This window comes from Corylus avellana, chromosome ca7 (assembly GCF_901000735.1).
Source record: "Corylus avellana chromosome ca7, CavTom2PMs-1.0".
NCBI classification, from domain to species: domain Eukaryota; kingdom Viridiplantae; phylum Streptophyta; class Magnoliopsida; order Fagales; family Betulaceae; genus Corylus; species Corylus avellana.
This window is the reverse complement of record NC_081547.1, coordinates 7135119-7153810: the sequence shown is the minus strand read 5'-3', so window position 1 is coordinate 7153810 and position 18692 is coordinate 7135119. Positions and strand designations below refer to the sequence as shown.

Here is an 18692-nt window from a genome sequence, read left to right as displayed (position 1 = left end):
AGCAGGGTATAAGTAGGATATCAACAAAATTTAAGCATACGCGCAAAGACACTTAGAGGACACTGCTAGGATTTCATGTGAAACTCTAACCTGAATGGGTGAATCAAACTTAAACGTGAAAGCTCGGATACAATTAGCAAAGTGCTACCAATGGCTAGGCTAATCAGGCTACGCCTAGGTCTCTAATTGGTAAGGCCCAAAATTTTTTTTAATAAGGCCCAAAAAAAATCTTAATAAGGCCTAAATAAATTTTTAATTTTATTTTAACTTAAGGCCTAATTTTTTTTTTTTTTTTTTAAATAAGGCCCAAAATTTTTTCCCATAAAAATTTAAGGCTTCTAAAATAAGGCCTCAATATAATAAGCACATTGTAAAATAAGACCAATTAATCCAAAAAAATAAATATGCCACATCAATTTTTTTGGGCAACTAGTTAAAAGTTAATCTTAAAAGTTATGAAACAACAATGAGAATGAAAATAATAATAATATTATAAAAATATAATAAAATTATTAAAATAAATATTATTTAATTAATATTTAAATATTAAAAAAAATAATGTCCAACTTCAAAATTTCGCCTAAGGCCCCCAAATACATTGAGCCGGCCTTGTACCAAAGTGAGAGATTTTAAACATTTGAGGGGTGTTTGCAAAATGCAAGTCATTTTAGGGGGGTAAATGAAGTAACACTAATTTTAAAAGTTACATCAACTTTGAGGGGATAAAAGGATTATACCATTAATACGTATCATTGCTCCTTATATATACACATCAACACATGCAATATGGCCAATACGAGTATGACCACTCTCTATGGGGGTGGACATTACTAAAGGGCTCTTGACTGTTAGGAACATTATCCCTTGTGGGTCAAGAGCAAGTGCCTTTTCGACCCAAGCAAAGTGGCTCTCTTGGGAATTGGAAAAGTACATAGCATTTTTCTTCATTAATTATTTTGATAATTTTTAATAAAAAAGGAATAGAACTTAAGAGTCATTCTTTTAATTAATATGTAGCACTACGGTTCAGTAATATAGTAGTAGGTCTTTATTGCAGCTTTTAGTATCTAGTGTAGTAGACTTCAATATCTTTTTTTTTTTTTTACCAAACTTTGCATTAGAACAAGAGAGCATACAACCCTCAAGGGGGAAAGAAAACAGAAGGTGGTGCTACACCACTACAAATAACAGGAGGAAGAGTAGAAAGGGGAAAAGTGGGAATGCAGCCCGAGTGAACTCTTGCCGCGGCCCAATAAGCCACATGATGGGCTCAGAAGTTAGCACTTCTGTTAATCTTCTTTGCCTCCCACTTAGGAGAAGGAGGAAGAAGAGCTAATGTATCTACTATAACCTTTTCTATGTGCCAGTCTTGAATGATTGATGGATGTTGAAGAGCAGTAATGACAATGAGGGAGTCTCCTTCGATGGCGAAATTTTTGAGCTTCAAAGACATTGCTAAAGAGGCAGCCAACAGAGCTGCCAGGGCTTCCCCAAAGTTAGGAGTGCAAGAAGGGCTGATCAGGGAGATAGCTTTGATAATTTTTCCTTTGTGGTCTCTGCAAACGGCTGCTTGAGCTGAAAAATGCTCTTTAATGGCTGTATCAAAGTTGATCTTGTGATAACCTTCCTGAGGAGGGGACTAGACTTCAATTCCTCTAGGAGAAGAGGATTTCCAAGCTGCAGCATGAGATAAAGCGGCCTTTTTGATGGAAGAAGCTAAAGTGGCAATGTCTGGAATGACACCTTCATGATGAGCTTTATTCCTACTAAACCATAACAGATCACAAAAGACAGCAGCGTAAATTTGGAAAAGGTGAACCTCAGAATTTGGAATGCCAAACGTAATATGGGGATTGATGATACCCTTAATCCAACTAGAGAGGCTCATAGAGGACCAGGCCATAGAGTCCAAAGGCCAGAAGGAATTTCTCCAGGCTATTCGAGCAAACCAACATCTGAAGAACAAATGGGGAAGAGAGTCTTCTTCTGATTTGCAAAGGAGGCAGAGGGAAACTGTAGAGGGATTTGGGAAAATAGATTTAAGTCTGGTCTTAGAGGGGATTATATCCCAGGCAATTTTCCACAGAAACAGTTTGAGTCTGGCATTCAGCTTGAGATTCCACAGAAGTTTCTAGGAGATAGAGCTAAGAGGGGAGGGAAAAGAGGAAACTCTAGGGCTGCTTATCAATCTGTAAGCCGATTTTATGGAAAATTTACCAAATGAAGAAAGAGGCTAGAAAAAATAAGGACAAGGAGAAGGGCTGATGGAGATTTTTAGGATTTCCCTAACGCTATGGATGTCAAAAAGAGATAGAAGAATAGAGGTATTCCAGGTGGCATTTGGATTGAAGAGGTCTAAGACTAGAAGAGGAGAGGAGGAAAAAGAAACTGGAGAGAGAGAGGAGGGGCAGAAGGAAGAAATAGAAACGATCCATGGGGAATTCCAAATAGAAAAGCTGGACAGAGAATGAACTCTATGGCAGGCTCCTTTGGAAATGATAGGTTGAGAAGAGAGGATGCCTTGCCATAGCCAAGAGGGGGAAGAATGGGAAGGGGGGAGAGAAAAGAACCAAAAAGAAGATACTTACCTTTGAGTTGATTCACCCACATGGAGTTTGAGTTGGTTTGGAGCTTCCAACCTAGCTTAGAAATGAGAGCTAGATTAACATCTTTCATTTTCCTAAACCCTAAACCTCCAGCATCTTTTAGCACACAGAGAGAGTCCCAAGATTTAAGGGAAAGATTTCTAGCTTTTGTTGGAGGGAAACCCTACCAGAAATTCTTAAACATTTGATCCAGCTTTTTACAAATGCTAGTAGGCAACAAAAAAGTGCTCATAGCATATAAGGGGATAGCTGCAGCTATTACTTTAATGAGCACCAACCTACCAGCTTGGGAAAGGGTCTTGGCTCTCCAACCTTCAATTTTGTTATGATCTTGTCTAAGATGCTTTGGCAGGCTGCACGTTTGGATCTACCAATAAGAATATGGAGCCCAAGATAAATGGAGCAGGAAAGGTTAGAATTGTAGGGAAGGATATTTAGGATGGAGGAGGAGGTGGGGGTATTGGTATTTTTGTTGAATCTGATTGAGGATTTGCAAGAGTTGATGGATTGACCAGACCAAGAACAGTATTTGTCTAAACAAGATTTGATACTATTTGCTTCAATTAAGGTAGCCTTTCCAAAAATAACCAGATCATCTGCAAACAACAGATGATGGATGGCAGGAGATCTTCTGGCAATCTTCATGCCTCTTATGTTGCCAAGGCTTTCTTCTCTAAACAATAATCTTGACAAAACTTCTGAGCCCAAAATGAAAAGGAAAGGGGAAAGGAGATCACCTTGTCTCAACCCTCTTTCAGGATAAAACTTGCCAAAGGGGTTTCCATTAATAAGAATGGAGAAAGAGGAGGAGGAGACGTAGGTTTTAATCCAACTAATCCAAGTAGCATAGAATCCCAACTTCTTCATGACTGCCAGAATCAAGGACCATTCCATTTTATCAAAAGCCTTTTCCATATCCATTTTTAGGAACATAAAACCACCTTTCCCTTTCTTATTTTTGAAAGAATGCAGGAGCTCATGAGCTAAGATGGAGTTGTCTTGAATGTTTCTGCCAGGAACAAAGGCTGATTGGAGAGGGGAGATAATCTTGGGGAGCAAACACTTTAGCCGATTTGCTAGGATTTTGGAGATAATCTTGTAAACAATGTTACAGAGGCTTATGGGCCTGAATTGATTCACTGTGTGAGAACCATTTTGCTTAGGCACCAGAGTAATGTAGGTATGGTTCTGCTCTTTGATCAGCTGCTTGTTGTGGAAGAAGTTCCAAACACAATCCAGCACCTCTCTTATAACAGTAGGCCAGTATTTCTTGTAAAAGAGGGCTGTGAAACCATCTGGACGAGGGGCTTTAGTAGAGCTAAGACTAGAGAAGGCTTGAATCACCTCTGCTTCTGAGGGGATAGAGCAGATTGTCATCTTCAGATATGGTAGGACTGAAAAGGTCCAAAAGATCTTTTTCAATAGGGGGAGAGGAGGAGGAGAACAAGTTGGAGAAATGGGAAACAAAATTTCCTCCAATTTCTGCTCTATCAAAAACCCAGCCACCATTGCTGGTTTTAAGGAAATTTACTGCATTGGATCTTCTTCTGATGATAGTGGAAGTGTGGAAGAATTTAGTGTTAAGGTCAGTGCAGGTGAGCCAAATTTCTCTGGACTTTGATTTCCAGAGAATCTCCTCTTTGATGAGAAGTTCATCAAGATCAATCTTTAGGTTAGCTTCTATGAGAAAGAGCTAGGGCTTAGGGAAAGCTGTTGGACCTGTCAATCTTAGCCTTTGTGGCTTTAATCTTGGACTGGATGTTTCCAAAGTGGAGAGAGTTCCATCTTTTGAGAGAGGCTTTAATGTGAGTCAATTTCTTGCTCAGGTAGAAGCTAGGAGAACCAGAAACAGGCTGATTCCAAGCTGCATTGATAACAAAACCACACGAGGGATCTCTTGTCCAAAATTCTTCAAATCTGAATGGTCTAGGCAGCAGGGTAGAATGGTAGGCAGTATTGAGAGAGATGGGATGATGGTCAGAGTTTGATGCAGGGAGATGAATAAATGAATATTCAGCGTGAAGGTGAATCCAGCTGAGGGATGCTAAACCTCTATCTAGCCTTTCTTTGATAGAGGCATTACCTTGCCTATTGTTACACCAAGTGAAGGGATTTCCAGCAAATCCAAGGTCAACAAGGCCAAATTGATCAATAAACTGTTTGAAGGGACAATGAGAGGAGCTAGCTACTGTCCTTCCTCCTTGTTTCTCCGATTGATCAAGAACAAAATTGAGGTCACCAATACAAAGCCAATGACTAACAAAACCTTCACCAACAGAGGTGAAGGAGTACCAAAAAGCTGGTTTGTCTTTCTTACCAGGAGGGCCATATATACAAGAAAGGATCCAAGGGGAATGAGGAGGATCAAAATAACACCAGGCAGAGATGTTATTCTTGTTTGTGATGAAACATTCTAAATCAACTCCAGGGCGCCATGCAAGCACAAGGCCACCACTAGAACCAACAAGGGCAACTTGAGACATTAAGAAGAAACCAAGAAGGTTGAGAGAAGTTGAGACAAGAAAGTTGGGGGGGAGGGGGGAATTTTGTTTCAAAGAGGAAGAGAATGTCAGGATTGTTTTCACGGATAAGCATGCGCAGAGAACAAACTGCAGTTGGCTTAGAAAGCCCTCTGCAGTTCCAAGAGAGGATCTTCATATGCTCTTTGGGGACAAACAATTGTTCCCTGAAAAAAAGAAGTTGCTGAGGGTAGGAGGTGAAGAAGAAACCGCATGCTTGTTTTTGCGGGTTGCTTGGAAAATTGGGCGAAGATGAGGAGGAATGGCTTGGCTGGAGGGGGTGACAGTGATGTCCATTTGATATGTTGTGTCCACTTCATCAGATAACAACACTTCATGGTGAGAGTTATCAGGACCTTTTTTAAGAGGGGCAATGGTTCCAGTGATACACTTTCTTTTTCTGGTGAGGGGAGCAGTTAGAGAGGTGGGGTTAGTGTTTGGGAGTTCTTGATTAGTAAGGAAGGGTCTTTTTGGTTTGAGGTGTCGAGAGGGGTAAGGGGAGGACCTGTTTTCAGCTGATTTTTTGAAAGAGATTTTGCCGCCGGGGGGGTGGGGGTATGATATGTTTGGAAAAGTAGTTGATGACGTGGGGGTTGTTGGGCTTTTTGGAGAGGGAGAAGGGTTTTTGGGATGGACAAAATGGGAATTGTTTTGGGCTTTTTCTGCTGCTGTTTCGTTAGGCCCAAGATGGAAAAGTTGGAGTTCAATGGAGATGGAACCAGAAGCTAAACTGGTTGGAGAGTCACGGGTAGGGCTGTTTGCTTTAGTAGGGATTTACAAGAGCGGGTGATTGACAAGAGAGGGTTCATTTAAAGAGGCAAGGTCACTTCTAGCGGCAGTAGGTGGCTTTCCATAATCAATATTTAATGAGGTGAGGGGTGGACAATGATTACTTTTTTGAGTAAGAAGTATGGTGGAGGGTTTAGTGGGTTGCACGGTTAGACTTTTGATGGGATTAAGGGAAGGGGTTAGGTGGGTGAGTTTGACAGGGTTGTGAGGATTGGGAATATGACAATTTGCCTGAGATGACTCAGCACCTAGGTTATGGGCTGTGGATGGTTGCACTACAGCTGGTTCTCCGTCCGAGCAGCCCCAAGTGTTGGGAGGCAAGGGAAGCAGATTAGAGAAGTTAGAGAAGATATTGACTTTAAGAGAGATGGAGTACTTATTAGGGAGGCTTTCTTCTAGAGTGGCACGACAGTTTTGATCTTTGTGTCCAATTCTTCCACATTTGACACAGTAAATATCCAACCTCTCATACTTCAGGGATATCCAGGTGGGCTCACCATTTCCTCTACGTAGAAGAAACCTAGGGTTCAGAGGCGCAAAAACATCTATCTTGACCAGCAGCCTAAGATAGCTCCTGAAGGTCAGGTTTTTACCACTGATATCTTGACTTGATGAGATTGCCCAAGCCCTTCCCAATAGCTATGGCATTTTTAAGAGACATGTTAACCAGAGGCAAACCATGCACCTGAATCCAGAAAGGGAAATTTTTATTCGTCAACTCTCCCAACACTGCATGAGGAGACCAATGTTGAAGAGTGAGAAGGGATCCCTTCACATTCCACGTGACTTGCCTATTAATCCTGACAATATGTTCCTGTTTTCTGAACTTGAACAAAAACTTGTTTAGGCCAAGAGCTGGAAAAGAGAAGGGACAGGTAAAATCCCAAGCTCTGTGGAGGGCAGCATTCACGGAGTGGTTATTGTGGGTTTTTTGGGACATGATATGCCCTACTAAAGGTAAGATTTCATCTAGGTTGTATTAGGAGAGAGGGTTTCTATTTGGGATGTGGGATCTTCCCAAGAGAGGGCGGCTGTCTACGCAATGAGAGCTTCAAGTTCCATGAGGGAGAAACGATAGAGAGGAGGAGACAAAGTCTCAGGGAGGAAGAAGGGCTTCTAGAGAGAGCTCTTTCAGAGGGAGAGAGCGAGAGAAGAAGTTTTTAGCGTAGACTTTAATATCAGTAAGGAGTTTATCTGCACCGATTTTGATTGAATAATGAAAAGTACTATATATGAAAAATTTTATCCTAAGTTTCCTCTATTACGAAATTATTTCCACACGAAAATCAATTTAGTAATATATGAAAGAAGATCCAGGCAGGAGAAATCAAATTCTTGTCATGATCATGTTGTTAAAGCCGTGAATTCAAACAATTATTAACAAGAATCTAGGATTCTGAATAAGTTGCAATTCCAATTTAAGCATATCATGCAAATATTCCCATATCATTCCTCCCCAACTAGGTTCATCAAATAAAAAAGAATAAAAATATCCAAATTATGATAAGTGAAAAAAGGAGTTTCTCATAACATCTTCAGATAACTGAAAAAAGGACTTATTCTAGTCAATGGAATACAGCACTGTGCCTATCGCCTCAATGTGTGCAGAATGTACTCAGCATAAAGGTCCCTGCAATTTAAAATACAAACTTCAGTTGGTGAACTCATGAAAAACTTTTGTAGCAACAATATTATGTGGAGGAGAAAACTGACAGACATGCTTATATGATTTGTTTAGGATACTAATGTCCAGTTCTTTACTGAAAATTCCTGTCCTAGAGATCTCTAAAATTAGACCTGAGCTAAAAAAAATTATGGTTGTCTGGGATAGGCTTACATCGAGTACTGGATGGCTTCAACAGCACTTGTTGAAGGTAAAAAGTCGTTGACTGCAACCTCTTTGTTCTCATTCTTCTTGTCTGTAAAATATGTCAAGAAACCTCTCTAATTATAAATAAACCTCAAATAAACTAAAGAATCTAAATTTGGGCAATGAATTTCAGATGTAAAGGTTTAAAAACGATACAGTCTTCAAAGAAGCGGCGGATCTCAGAAAGACGATGAGGAGCGAGCTCTTTGATGTCAGTATAGTGCTTATACTCTGGATCATCAGCGCACACTGCAATGATCTTATCATCTTTTTCGCCCTATAATTGGAAGTACAAAGTAGTCATTAGCAAACTAATAAAAAGAAGTGACAAATGTTATATTTGCTTTAGCGCTATAAAAGAGTACCTGGTCAATCATAGGCATAAGTCCTATGGCCCTCGCTCGGAGAAAGCAACCCGGAAGGACGGGCTCCTATTCAAGTCACTGGCTTAGTTTAGGATTTATGAAGCTCAAACATGCGAACAGTAAAAAATTATAGGAATTTACCCCTTATATTAACGAATCTCTGTCAATAGTATAGTTAGTAGTACGAAGCATTGCAGAATGAATTTTGTAGACTCAATGACAAAGTTGTAAAGAAATAATGATATGAGAATGATCCAAGAAACATGTCACTTTGTCATTATGTTCATCAGGACTCAACAGAATTGATAAACAAGATTTTTTACTGAATTAATGAATATTAAATAATAACAAATTACCTGCATGAGAATTAAAACATCAAGTGGATCGTTGTCTTCACACAATGTACGAGGGATGAAACCATAGTTATGAGGGTAGACCACAGATGAATACAAAATCCGATCAACCTGAGCAATTTATTCCGACAGTAAGAACAATCATGATGGTAAAAATCTAAGCAAAGCACAAGGTAACAAATTGGAAGGACCAAGACTCTTCCAAAGTACAACTCAAGAAACCTTCCAAAAATTTTATAGTCCTCATCCAGCTGAACCGCACCCCATTAAATGGTGGTTGCGTGTCATAGGGTGTATACTGTCTACAATTGTGGGTAATTAGACTGGATTGGACTTGAAACATTTTGAAGAGAATGTGAACCTTTTCTAGTTAAAGTATTCTTCAGAAAGAACATGCTTTGCACTGGCACTTAAAGCTTCATTTTCAGAGTGCTTGTGGTTCGTACCTTAATCAGTCCTGTTTTCTTGTCAAGTTCATATTTGACCTTACTTCCCTTTGTAATCTCAACCACCTGTACCATTCCAATAAGCAATTCAACAAACAGATACTTCTGAAATTTTTCTTGAAGAAATATAATTCCACTTGGAAGTTGAACATTGTTGCTGGGAAAGAGAAAACTGCTGGAAATTTGAGAGAGGCTGAAAAAAGTTGGCCGCTGCCATATGGAGTCCAATTAAAGTAAAGAATAATTTGACAGGAAAAGGTTAGGGTTGGTGGCCACAAATTAACCTGCACCGCTGGTTTGTACAATGTGATAAAAAGGAATGCAAGATTGTATGAGAAAAATCATAAAGACAGAGAGTCTACTTTGATAATTCTAATTGGAGAAGTTATATTTGCAACCTGGGACAGAGTTGGAGACTCGGCAAAGAACAAAAATTTGCATGCTAGTTGGGCTTCAACACACACACACACACACACACACACACAGAGATATATATATATATTTGGTAAGATTGGTAAGATGGTGCTTGATATATTCTATTGTATGTCCCCCACAAAAAAAAGTACAAGTTCATATCTTCTACTATATTTCTCTTTCCTCATAAAAAAGAAAAAGACGAAAAAAGAGGGAAGATGTGGTTGTTTTATCTATTTAGTACAAATACAGCAGAAAAATTAGGTTGTTGAAAACCATGGGCTCAATGTGTATATTCCTTTCAATTTTAGCTCTAAAGATAAGTATTCTGTTTCGCATGATAAAGTTGAGTTCAAAACATACACAGTTGAAGATATTGGGTGCTCCAGGTCCTGCAGACAAGATTATTTGCAACAGAATCAGTACTTTAAGTTTAAGTTTAAGTTTATATGAACACTAAACATGGCGTGTTTATAGGTACCAATCTCAAGATCGTGCCACGGATGTGCAGCAACTGATCTCCTTGACAAAGATGAAAGGATCCTCTCATTCAACCGGGGAACTTGACGTTGAGTATGAGTTTCTTCAACTTTTTTTCCATCTGCTTCGTTACTCATCTCTAACAAGATACATAAAAAGTATCACATGACAATCTTTATAAAATAAGAGACTCTGTTTGTCAATTCAAATCCATATCAGTTTCAAGAGATAGCAAATGCCAGAATTCATTTTGTAATCTTATATTGAATAGCCAACTACATACACATCTCAATGAGGTCTTTCTCAAATGATGGAGAGTTGAGGACCCATTAGATGCTTACGTAATTTATAAACACACACACAAAGAAAAAGATGTCTAGGAGTAAGGGAAGGCAAGGTCTGAAATACCCAGATGAAAGATAGCGTATAAAAAGAGAGAGAGAGAGAGTGAAAGTGTATGCGTCAAACATATCAGACGAGTTGATGCAGGGTAACAGCCATAATCAACATCAACATCAACATCAACATCTAATCGAACCCTTAATACCCAAGTGATTGAATTCAGCACACAACAAATCTAAGAACGTGATACAATTGGCATTGACTTTTTTCTACAAAACAATCCACGATGTTTATGTGCTTAAATCTCTTACGCATGATGCGACTAGATAAAAAGGAGTGTAAAAACTAAGCCTTAAGAAGTTAAGATCAATCACGATTCCCAGTTCCCAGTGCAACATATGACAATATTCCAATATGATTATATGAATAAGAGTAGGCACATAAACCTCATGAAGGTGATCTGGGTAAAGCACAAATATGCTAACTAATAAAAAGACCCAAAGCTTTTATTGCAACGGTAAAGTGAAAAACAGTGGAACCATACCTCGGATTGTCGTTGGTCAGCGCTAGAAATATGGTTTGGAAGAGGGCGGAGAGAGAATATGGACGGGGCGGAGATCTTAAACGTGCACTTTATAGTGAGAGTTTGCGAGAGTGGTTGGCTGACCCCTCCACCAGGCCTGCTTCACTTTTATTCTCAAAGTTAATTTACAGGCGAAAATGTCGAAATCTCCATCTATTGCTTCAAATTTTTATTTATTTCGAAGTTTTGATATTGGTTTTAAAAAGTGTTTTTGGGTTTTGATTTAAGAAAGTATTTTGATAAGATAAAAAAGTGAACTCCACATAGAGTTGATAATTTTTTATACGACTGGTACATATGCTAAAAAAAACTTAATACAAAATTAATTGGCTAGTGTTGAAGAGTTAGAATCGGAGTCGTTTAATTAAATAGGTCATGTTAAAGTTGACCTATATAATTTCATACACATATCTCAACACGATTCAAACTCGACACGTGATATAGTGACTAGCAATTTTTGACATGACGCGTAAATCTGACATGAACTCAATACAAAATTAAAGAATTATGATTAGAGTATTTAACTCATTTAATTAAATGAAAGGTTATAATTAATTTATATAGTCTTATACCTATATTTCAACTTAACACAAATTTGTATCCAAACACAAATGGTCACCCCCACATAAATATGTAAATATGTAAAATGTAAAGGGATTCTATTTTTTTATTTATTTTTTATTTTTTTGGTCTTGTATTTTATATGACGGGAAAATCTAGAGGAAGTGTACGAGTAAAACCTTTCGTTGACGAAAAGGCAGTGCGTGTGTGATGCGTCGTGTTGTTTCTGTTGTCCAATAGTCACAAAAGTCCATGTGATGTAGAATAGATTCCAATGCCTCGTGATTTGTTGGATCAATATAGAGGCAATTGTGGGTACTTCCCCCTTTGCCTTTCCCTTTCCCTTTCCCACATATATTTTTGTTTATGGGTCCAATTTCTTCCCACCACGTTGCCACTTGCCTGCACGTTTTAAATGAAATTCTTTGCATGATCAGAGGGTCAGCTGTGCAGGTGATTCGCCAATAGCACCAAGATTAAATTACTAGCTTCATAACGTGCCATTATCATTACTCTGTGTGTGTCAGAAACTTGGCTAGACCCTTTTAGATTTTGCATACGTCTCATTTTAATTAAATACGCAATGAACGGATTTAACTAAAGCAGGCTTAAAGATTAAACCTCCCCCACCCCCCAACCCAAAAAATAGAAAGGAAAGAAGAAAAGAAGCTATTTGTAGGTAGACAAGCTTCACTGTAATATGCATACCCAAAAATTTCTAGTATCTTTTTTTTTTTTTTTTCTTGAAGAGGAAAAAACACAACTTACATATGCCTATACATGCAAGTGATACACACAAAACAGGACCAGCAGCACTCAAATTAATTGAGTTCCCAATTTGCTAATCCATGTACCAGAGTTGCAGATGTGTGCAAGTGCACACAAAACACACAAACACACAAGCAGAGTTTTTGGCAGGTGACACCGGCAGCAGTATCATCAAAGAAGAATTCAAGGCACATGTATAGAATCAGGAGACATTGATATCATTTGAAGGAGGCTGGAATTTGAAAATGTTTCCTCTAGAGCAGGACCCCTTCTACTACCTCCATCTATGCTCTCTTTAGCAATATGTACCAGCTCCCTTGCAACATCAATCATGCCAAGTTTGCCATCTCCACCAAACAATAAGCATCTTGTTGCAAGGTCTGCAACTATCTCTATTTGCTCTCTGCGGAAAGGCGGCTGCTCATGATAGTAAAGGAGTGGATCCACAATCTCTTCTAGCCTTCCACACCTTATTTTTTGCAAAGTTACAGTTGGCATGTCCAAGTGATTTGTGCCTGCAATAATCTCAAGAAGCAGCAAACCCAGATCATAAACATCATTTTCCTGCAAATGCAAATCTTCATAGCTGTTATACAAATTAGAACCATTCCCAAGGCTTGAGCTAAGTAGACCAAACCCAGCAATCTTCACAGAAAAATCTTCGTCTAAAAAGATGTAACCGGATTTGAGATAATGGTGGAAGATGGGAGGAGAAATCTCATACTGTAGGAATGCAAGAACACTAGCTGTTTCTGCAGCAATGTGCAATCTCTTGTACCAGTCAAGGCCAATATTATGTTCTCTACTTTGATGTAAATGTTCCTCCAAGGTACCATTTGCAGGATACTCATAGACCACAAGTGGGGTGTAGCCAGAGTCGATACAACATCCAAGGAGGCGGGCCATATTCCTGTGTTGAACAGCAGATAAAACCTCAATTTGGGATAGGACTTGAAGTAGGTCTCTTTCATTGTCACATTGTAACTTGTGCACAGCTATGTGCCATTTTTCCCCAAGAACCCCTGCATAAATTGTGCCATTTCTGCCATCTACAAGCTTCTGACCATCTTCAAACCCTTTAGTGGCTTCATCTAGCTCATGGTAAGTAAATAGTCGAGTTCTACAAGCTTTTCGGAATGAGATGGTGCTGTGAAAGTAATCCTGGTCAGGGGCAAATTTCCTCTGCTTAACTCGTCGCTTAAGTAGACAAAAAAGTGCAATCAAGGAGGCAATTATGAAAACTGGAGCTAGAACTCCTGCATGGTTAGGATGCTATGATGTTATTCTCTCAGGGACAATGTTGAGATGACTGAACATATTAGAAAAGAATTCTTGGAGGATAAGAAGAGTCAAAAGGCTACACAAAAGTCATATGAGTCGCAATAATAATGAGGAGTTACCTGAGATATAAATCACTTGAAGTTAAAGAGTTTTATAAGTGTACTTGTAACATGTAAGAACTGATGAGTTGCATGTTGTTTATTATAAATAAAAGACAATTTCTCCCATTGATCTATGGGAGTCAAAACCCAAAACCTTGTGTTCATATAAATCTAATAGAACAATCACTAAAAATGTTTTAATACCTGTTACGGGTCTAATGGAGTGCAAAGGGATGGAGATGAGGACTCTTTCCAAGAGTCATAGCTAGGAATAAACAAGCAGCAAGATGTTTTCTACTTTCATTAGAATTCCAATTCTATTTCCATTAGAGTTCCAGCAGTATAGTTCAAGAGGTAGCATGTTATCTCTTCATTGGCATAGGTTCCTCGAACTATCCTAAATTATCCATTAAGTGCTTGACAAATTAGGCAACAAAATCTTCAAACCACAATTCATATGAAAATCATAAGGCACATAAGGATGTAATTCTTAAGTACGTACCGGCTACAATTATTACTTTCCTTTCACCATGTCTTTTGGTGTAGCAGTCATTTCCATATGCTTCCCGTCCATCCTTTATGCATGCTGTCAAAGGCATGCCTAATACATGTGAATGTCATAGTTACAGGGAGGTGTCTTTAGCAATATCAGTAACAATAACAATGTCGCAAATTCAAGCAAGTAGAGCATAATTAAAAGATGTCCACTTTCAAATGATTCAGTACCCAAGCAATAATTTTTTCTTTTTTTTCTTTTTCAAATGGATTAGTTTAGTTTATTGTTATAATACAGTAAACTGATTTATATCACTTGTGTTTTGTTAGGTAAATTTGAAGGAGAGGGATGAATAGGATTCACTGATATATATACCATATACTTGGATATGTGTGTTAAATACATCAAACAAGTTCAGTAGATAACAGTACCAAATCGCACCAAATGCTTGAATCCACCCAATTTTACTGTTTCCATTATGTCAATTGGTAGGCCATAATCAGAACATGTTAATTGGATGATATTCTGTTTGTGGTTCCCTTTCTACAGATGTTTAAGTACTTCATTCATGGTATTAAAGTCAATTTAATTAACTTTTATTTTTTTATTTTTTATTTTAATTTCAAATTCCTTTAGGTTCCTAATGGAGTCTAGAATGGCCCACACAACATACAGATACTTATTAGTAAGACACAGAGTACTGCAGCAACAGCAATAGTCTGGCTGTGGCTTATGAAAGACCTGGTGTCTTTCACTAGTGAATCACAAAATAAATAAATAATCCTAAATATTTTTGTATGCTGCAGCTGTCATGATGACTGATGAGCATTGTCTAAAACATTATGACATGCAATAATGATGTCAGTGGGATGCACCAATTATTAATGAGTGCTAACATCTGACATCTAACTTACACTCTCATCATTATCTTCATACATCAAACTAACCCATATTCAGTTATCATGAAATGGAATCACAAAGATATCTACCATGAACTTTCGAATACAATTAGTGGTAAGATTTCTCTTAATACTACCACATTCAGAGCCACTCAAACACATCATACTCACTGAAAGATCTGTGGATGATAATTTCAACAAACCAAACACATATGATGGTTTAATTCACAGGCAATTTCAAGGAAAGGGATAAAGTTGTCCATGATGAAAACAAATTGAACAAGTACTCACACTTGAAGCACCCGCCTCCATTTGCAAATCCATCTCCAATAAACCCATCTTGACACAAGCACCTTACCCCTCCTTCAACTGCTGTAGCATTGATAATGTATGCATTGGCAGCACAAACTCCCCCGGATGAGTTCCTTGGAATAGCCCATTCCAACTTAACTCCACGCTTACCTGAAATAGTCCCTCTCAGAACAGCCCAACTTGAGAACCCTCTACACCCAAATTTGGAAAATCCTGAAAACCCATCGCCAACATGCCAGATGCTATGATCGGAGAGGGGGTAGCAGCAGGCGGGGGAAACGCTGTCACTGCCATCACAATCAGGCAAGTCAATAGTTTCGCATTCTGCTTTACACAATGAAGAATCCTCACAATCATACAAGCCAATGACATTATCAACCGCCACGGCAAAGTAATCGTTTCTACCGAAACTGAAGGAGTGCAAATCGTTATACTGACGACAGGCAGAGGAACCTGGAAAGTCCACTAGTAACCCATCAGAGAAGAATTCGAGAACCCGATAGCTTTCAGAGCCAATGTTGAGAATAAGGGTGGTGGAGTTAGAGCAAGAGAGATGGAAAGCATTAGAAACAGACCCACATGAAGTGTTCAAGTGAAATGGGAATGGGATGTGAAATCTCCCACATTTTTCATTGCTGTGATTTTGTAGCTGTTGATTTTGTCGTGGTTCTGCAACTGCAAGAGAGTGAGACATGGGTAGTTGGCTAAGAAGCCTGAGGAGAACACAGGAAGCAAAGAGTAAAGGTTGCATTTGTAGTGAAAGGGTTGACTGCAGAGAATATTTGGAAGAACAGAGCATGTTGATGTTGCTATGGTAGTGCCGGCCTGTTGAAATATTTTGAGTGGCAGGATATATATCTCTAACAAAAAGAGATGATCATATGGTTTGGCATGTCAGATAAGACCCACAATCAAGAAGAAGGAGATGGCAACGTGGCAAGATCAGAGAGGTAGTAGTGCATTGAGGAGGGAGGGCATAGAATTTAGGGAAGGGTGAGAAGATTGGTCGGAGGAATGGGCTACAGCTTGTACAGCATGGGATGGTGTGTTCTATGTGATCAGCACGGCCGATGTGCGAGCATTTCAATTCATTTCAGGCACCATTATTTTATTAAAAACTTGCATGGGGCTTAGTTTATATGGATTTGCATGGTTTTCGAGATTGGATAGATATAAATTGTAAACAATATTGTATACAAAATTGTTTAGTTTGAGAATTACGGAATGTCAGATCTATAATATGCATGTATCTTGAAAATGCTGATCATCTGCTATATATATATATATATATATATAGCATGTAAGAGAAGATCCTCAACCTCCAAGAACACGCGTGGTGGGCACTCAAAATGGCATCTGTGCTCACATAAGGCTCAGTTAGCTTCACCCTGGCATGAAAGTGGTGCAAATGGAAAACAATTTTGTATATATTATGTGTATGCTAACTCTAGCTTCTTGGTACTGTTGTGAGTGAGGTTCGTGTTGGGATGCCAAATTTTGCCGGGTCGTGTGGCATAATCACATGCTAAATGGGTGGCCTGAACAAGGCCAAAGTGGACCTTCATTTGGTGTACTAGCTAGAATGAAATCATCTCTCCCAAGACCCATGAGAATGAGGTCGAGACAAATTACATGCTTCTGTACTTGCAACTTACGAGGTCGGAAGATACATGAGGTGTTTGAGGATTATGAGCATATTTGGAATTGCGTTTAAGAAATAAAGCTTTTAAATAAAAAAACGCTTTTGGAAAAAAGCTTCTTAAAAGTGTATTTTGGTCATTTTTAGGCTTTTTAGATTTTTAAAAACGCTTTTAATTTTTTTACCAAACGAGTACTTTTTATTTTTAAATGAATTTTTTGAATGTTAAAAGTATTTTTAAGCCACTCAAACGCAATTACAAATATGCCCTAACACAATCTTGGGCTAGCTGCTTTTCGAATGCTTCAGATAGAAGGAAAGTATCTTTATTGACTTCTTAGACACTGAAGCCCACGGCCAAGATTACCTTAATTTGCAGTAAAGTTGCATCGATAGTGATTGATTTGGCTAATTATTTATGTGAACAAATAATACAACAACAAACAATTGGTCATACATCAACTACACCAAAGTTAATTGTACACATTCACAAGCAAGAAAAAATGTATTTATATGCTTCTTCTACTTGAGATTTGTATCCATCATTTCATGTTGAGTATGTAATGTAGCGTGACGTAGTAGACTTGCAAAGACAAACAATAAATATTTCATAATTCTTCTCAAAAATCTAGAGTCTATCAAAGAATTGAAAAAAATATGAGAAAAACTCAAACTTTGAGTGATTCTTATTGAAAACTGATAAAATATAACAAAACTTCGTTTTAGGTTGTTTATAGCAAGTATTTATAGGCAACAAAATCCTAGGCTTCCACGTACGCTAGGTAATTTTCCTACGATAAAATATAAAATATAACAAAACTTCGTTTTAGGTTGTCTATAACAAGTATTTATAGGCAACAAAATCCTAGGCTTCCACGATACCCCATATTAATTCCAGTGATTTAGAGAGATTGGAGAAACTCTGGGTAGTAGGAAAAATGAAAAAAGATGAAAGCTTCCTAGTAACATCAAGACATCTAATGTACCATCCCGCCCTAAATGATATGATATTATCTGTTTTGAGCCAAGCTCGCATGATTTTATAATTGGGTTTACCTCAAAATGTCTCATATCATTTAGAGAAAACATATTCCATATAAACACATCAACTTTTTCACACCCAAATAATATAGGACGTCATGCTTGAAGGAACCTTGCAAATGGTCCTGGATTTTTCCTAGTTTCATCGTATCTTCCATAATTCTCATAACCTATATTTGATCTAATCGCTTTCATCTTCTTGTTTTTTTTCTGAAGCTCTACTATAGCTTTCAAATTTCTAAATGCTTCCAATAAGTCTGACTTTTCATGAAAGAGTTTAATGTGAACATAACAAAAATAATCATCAATAAAAGGTGATGAGTACTCATAATTTTGCAAGCCAACAAGAGTAATGGGACCACATATGCCGGTATGTATTAGCTGCTTAACATCCTCACTTGCCAACCTTTTGTTTTCTAGTTTTAGCAGGAAGTTTCCTTCTAACACAAGATTCAAAATTAGAAAAATCTAGGTCGGCAAGGATGCCATCTTTAATCAACACGGAACAGAGAAGCCGGTCCTAGAAGTCGAGCAAGAGGACCCGAAGGTAGATGCAGTTGCCTAAGCTTGATTTCATCATTTCATATATAGTTCTTTGAGGACACACTATATAGTTTTCTAAACGGCTTTCGGTACTTAATATTTCTTTTGGAATGTATTAGACTTAATTACTATGTGGTGCTTGTGAATGGAGTAGTAACATTCCAAATTAATTATTAGCTAATTAAGGGATGTTACACTACTGCCTTTGTACAATAGCAACATTACTTGAAAAATTATAGGAGTATAATCATATCCAAATGTACAAATATTATAAAAAGAAACAC

At 38.1% G+C, this 18692-nt stretch overlaps 2 protein-coding genes across 2 annotated transcripts; both read right to left on the bottom strand.

The window, feature by feature from the left end:
• Window positions 1–7341: 7341 nt before the first annotated feature.
• LOC132186797 (soluble inorganic pyrophosphatase 1) lies at window positions 7342–10913 on the bottom strand. Its single transcript, XM_059600858.1, has 9 exons — window positions 10729–10913; window positions 9844–9981; window positions 9726–9754; window positions 8949–9014; window positions 8506–8613; window positions 8150–8215; window positions 7941–8061; window positions 7752–7833; window positions 7342–7544 (listed from the first exon to the last, which is right to left on the bottom strand). The coding sequence occupies exons 2-9, from the start codon at window positions 9977–9979 to the stop codon at window positions 7502–7504; spliced, it is 651 nt and encodes a 216-aa protein (XP_059456841.1). The 5' UTR covers window positions 9980–9981; window positions 10729–10913; the 3' UTR covers window positions 7342–7501.
• Window positions 10914–12188: 1275 nt separating this feature from the next.
• Window positions 12189–16107, bottom strand: LOC132188551 (probably inactive receptor-like protein kinase At2g46850). The gene is made up of 3 exons (XM_059603042.1): window positions 15165–16107; window positions 13981–14064; window positions 12189–13352 (listed from the first exon to the last, which is right to left on the bottom strand). Exons 1-3 carry the CDS (start codon window positions 15982–15984, stop codon window positions 12280–12282), a joined length of 1977 nt encoding a protein of 658 aa, XP_059459025.1. The 5' UTR covers window positions 15985–16107; the 3' UTR covers window positions 12189–12279.
• Between the last annotated feature and the right edge of the window lie 2585 nt (window positions 16108–18692).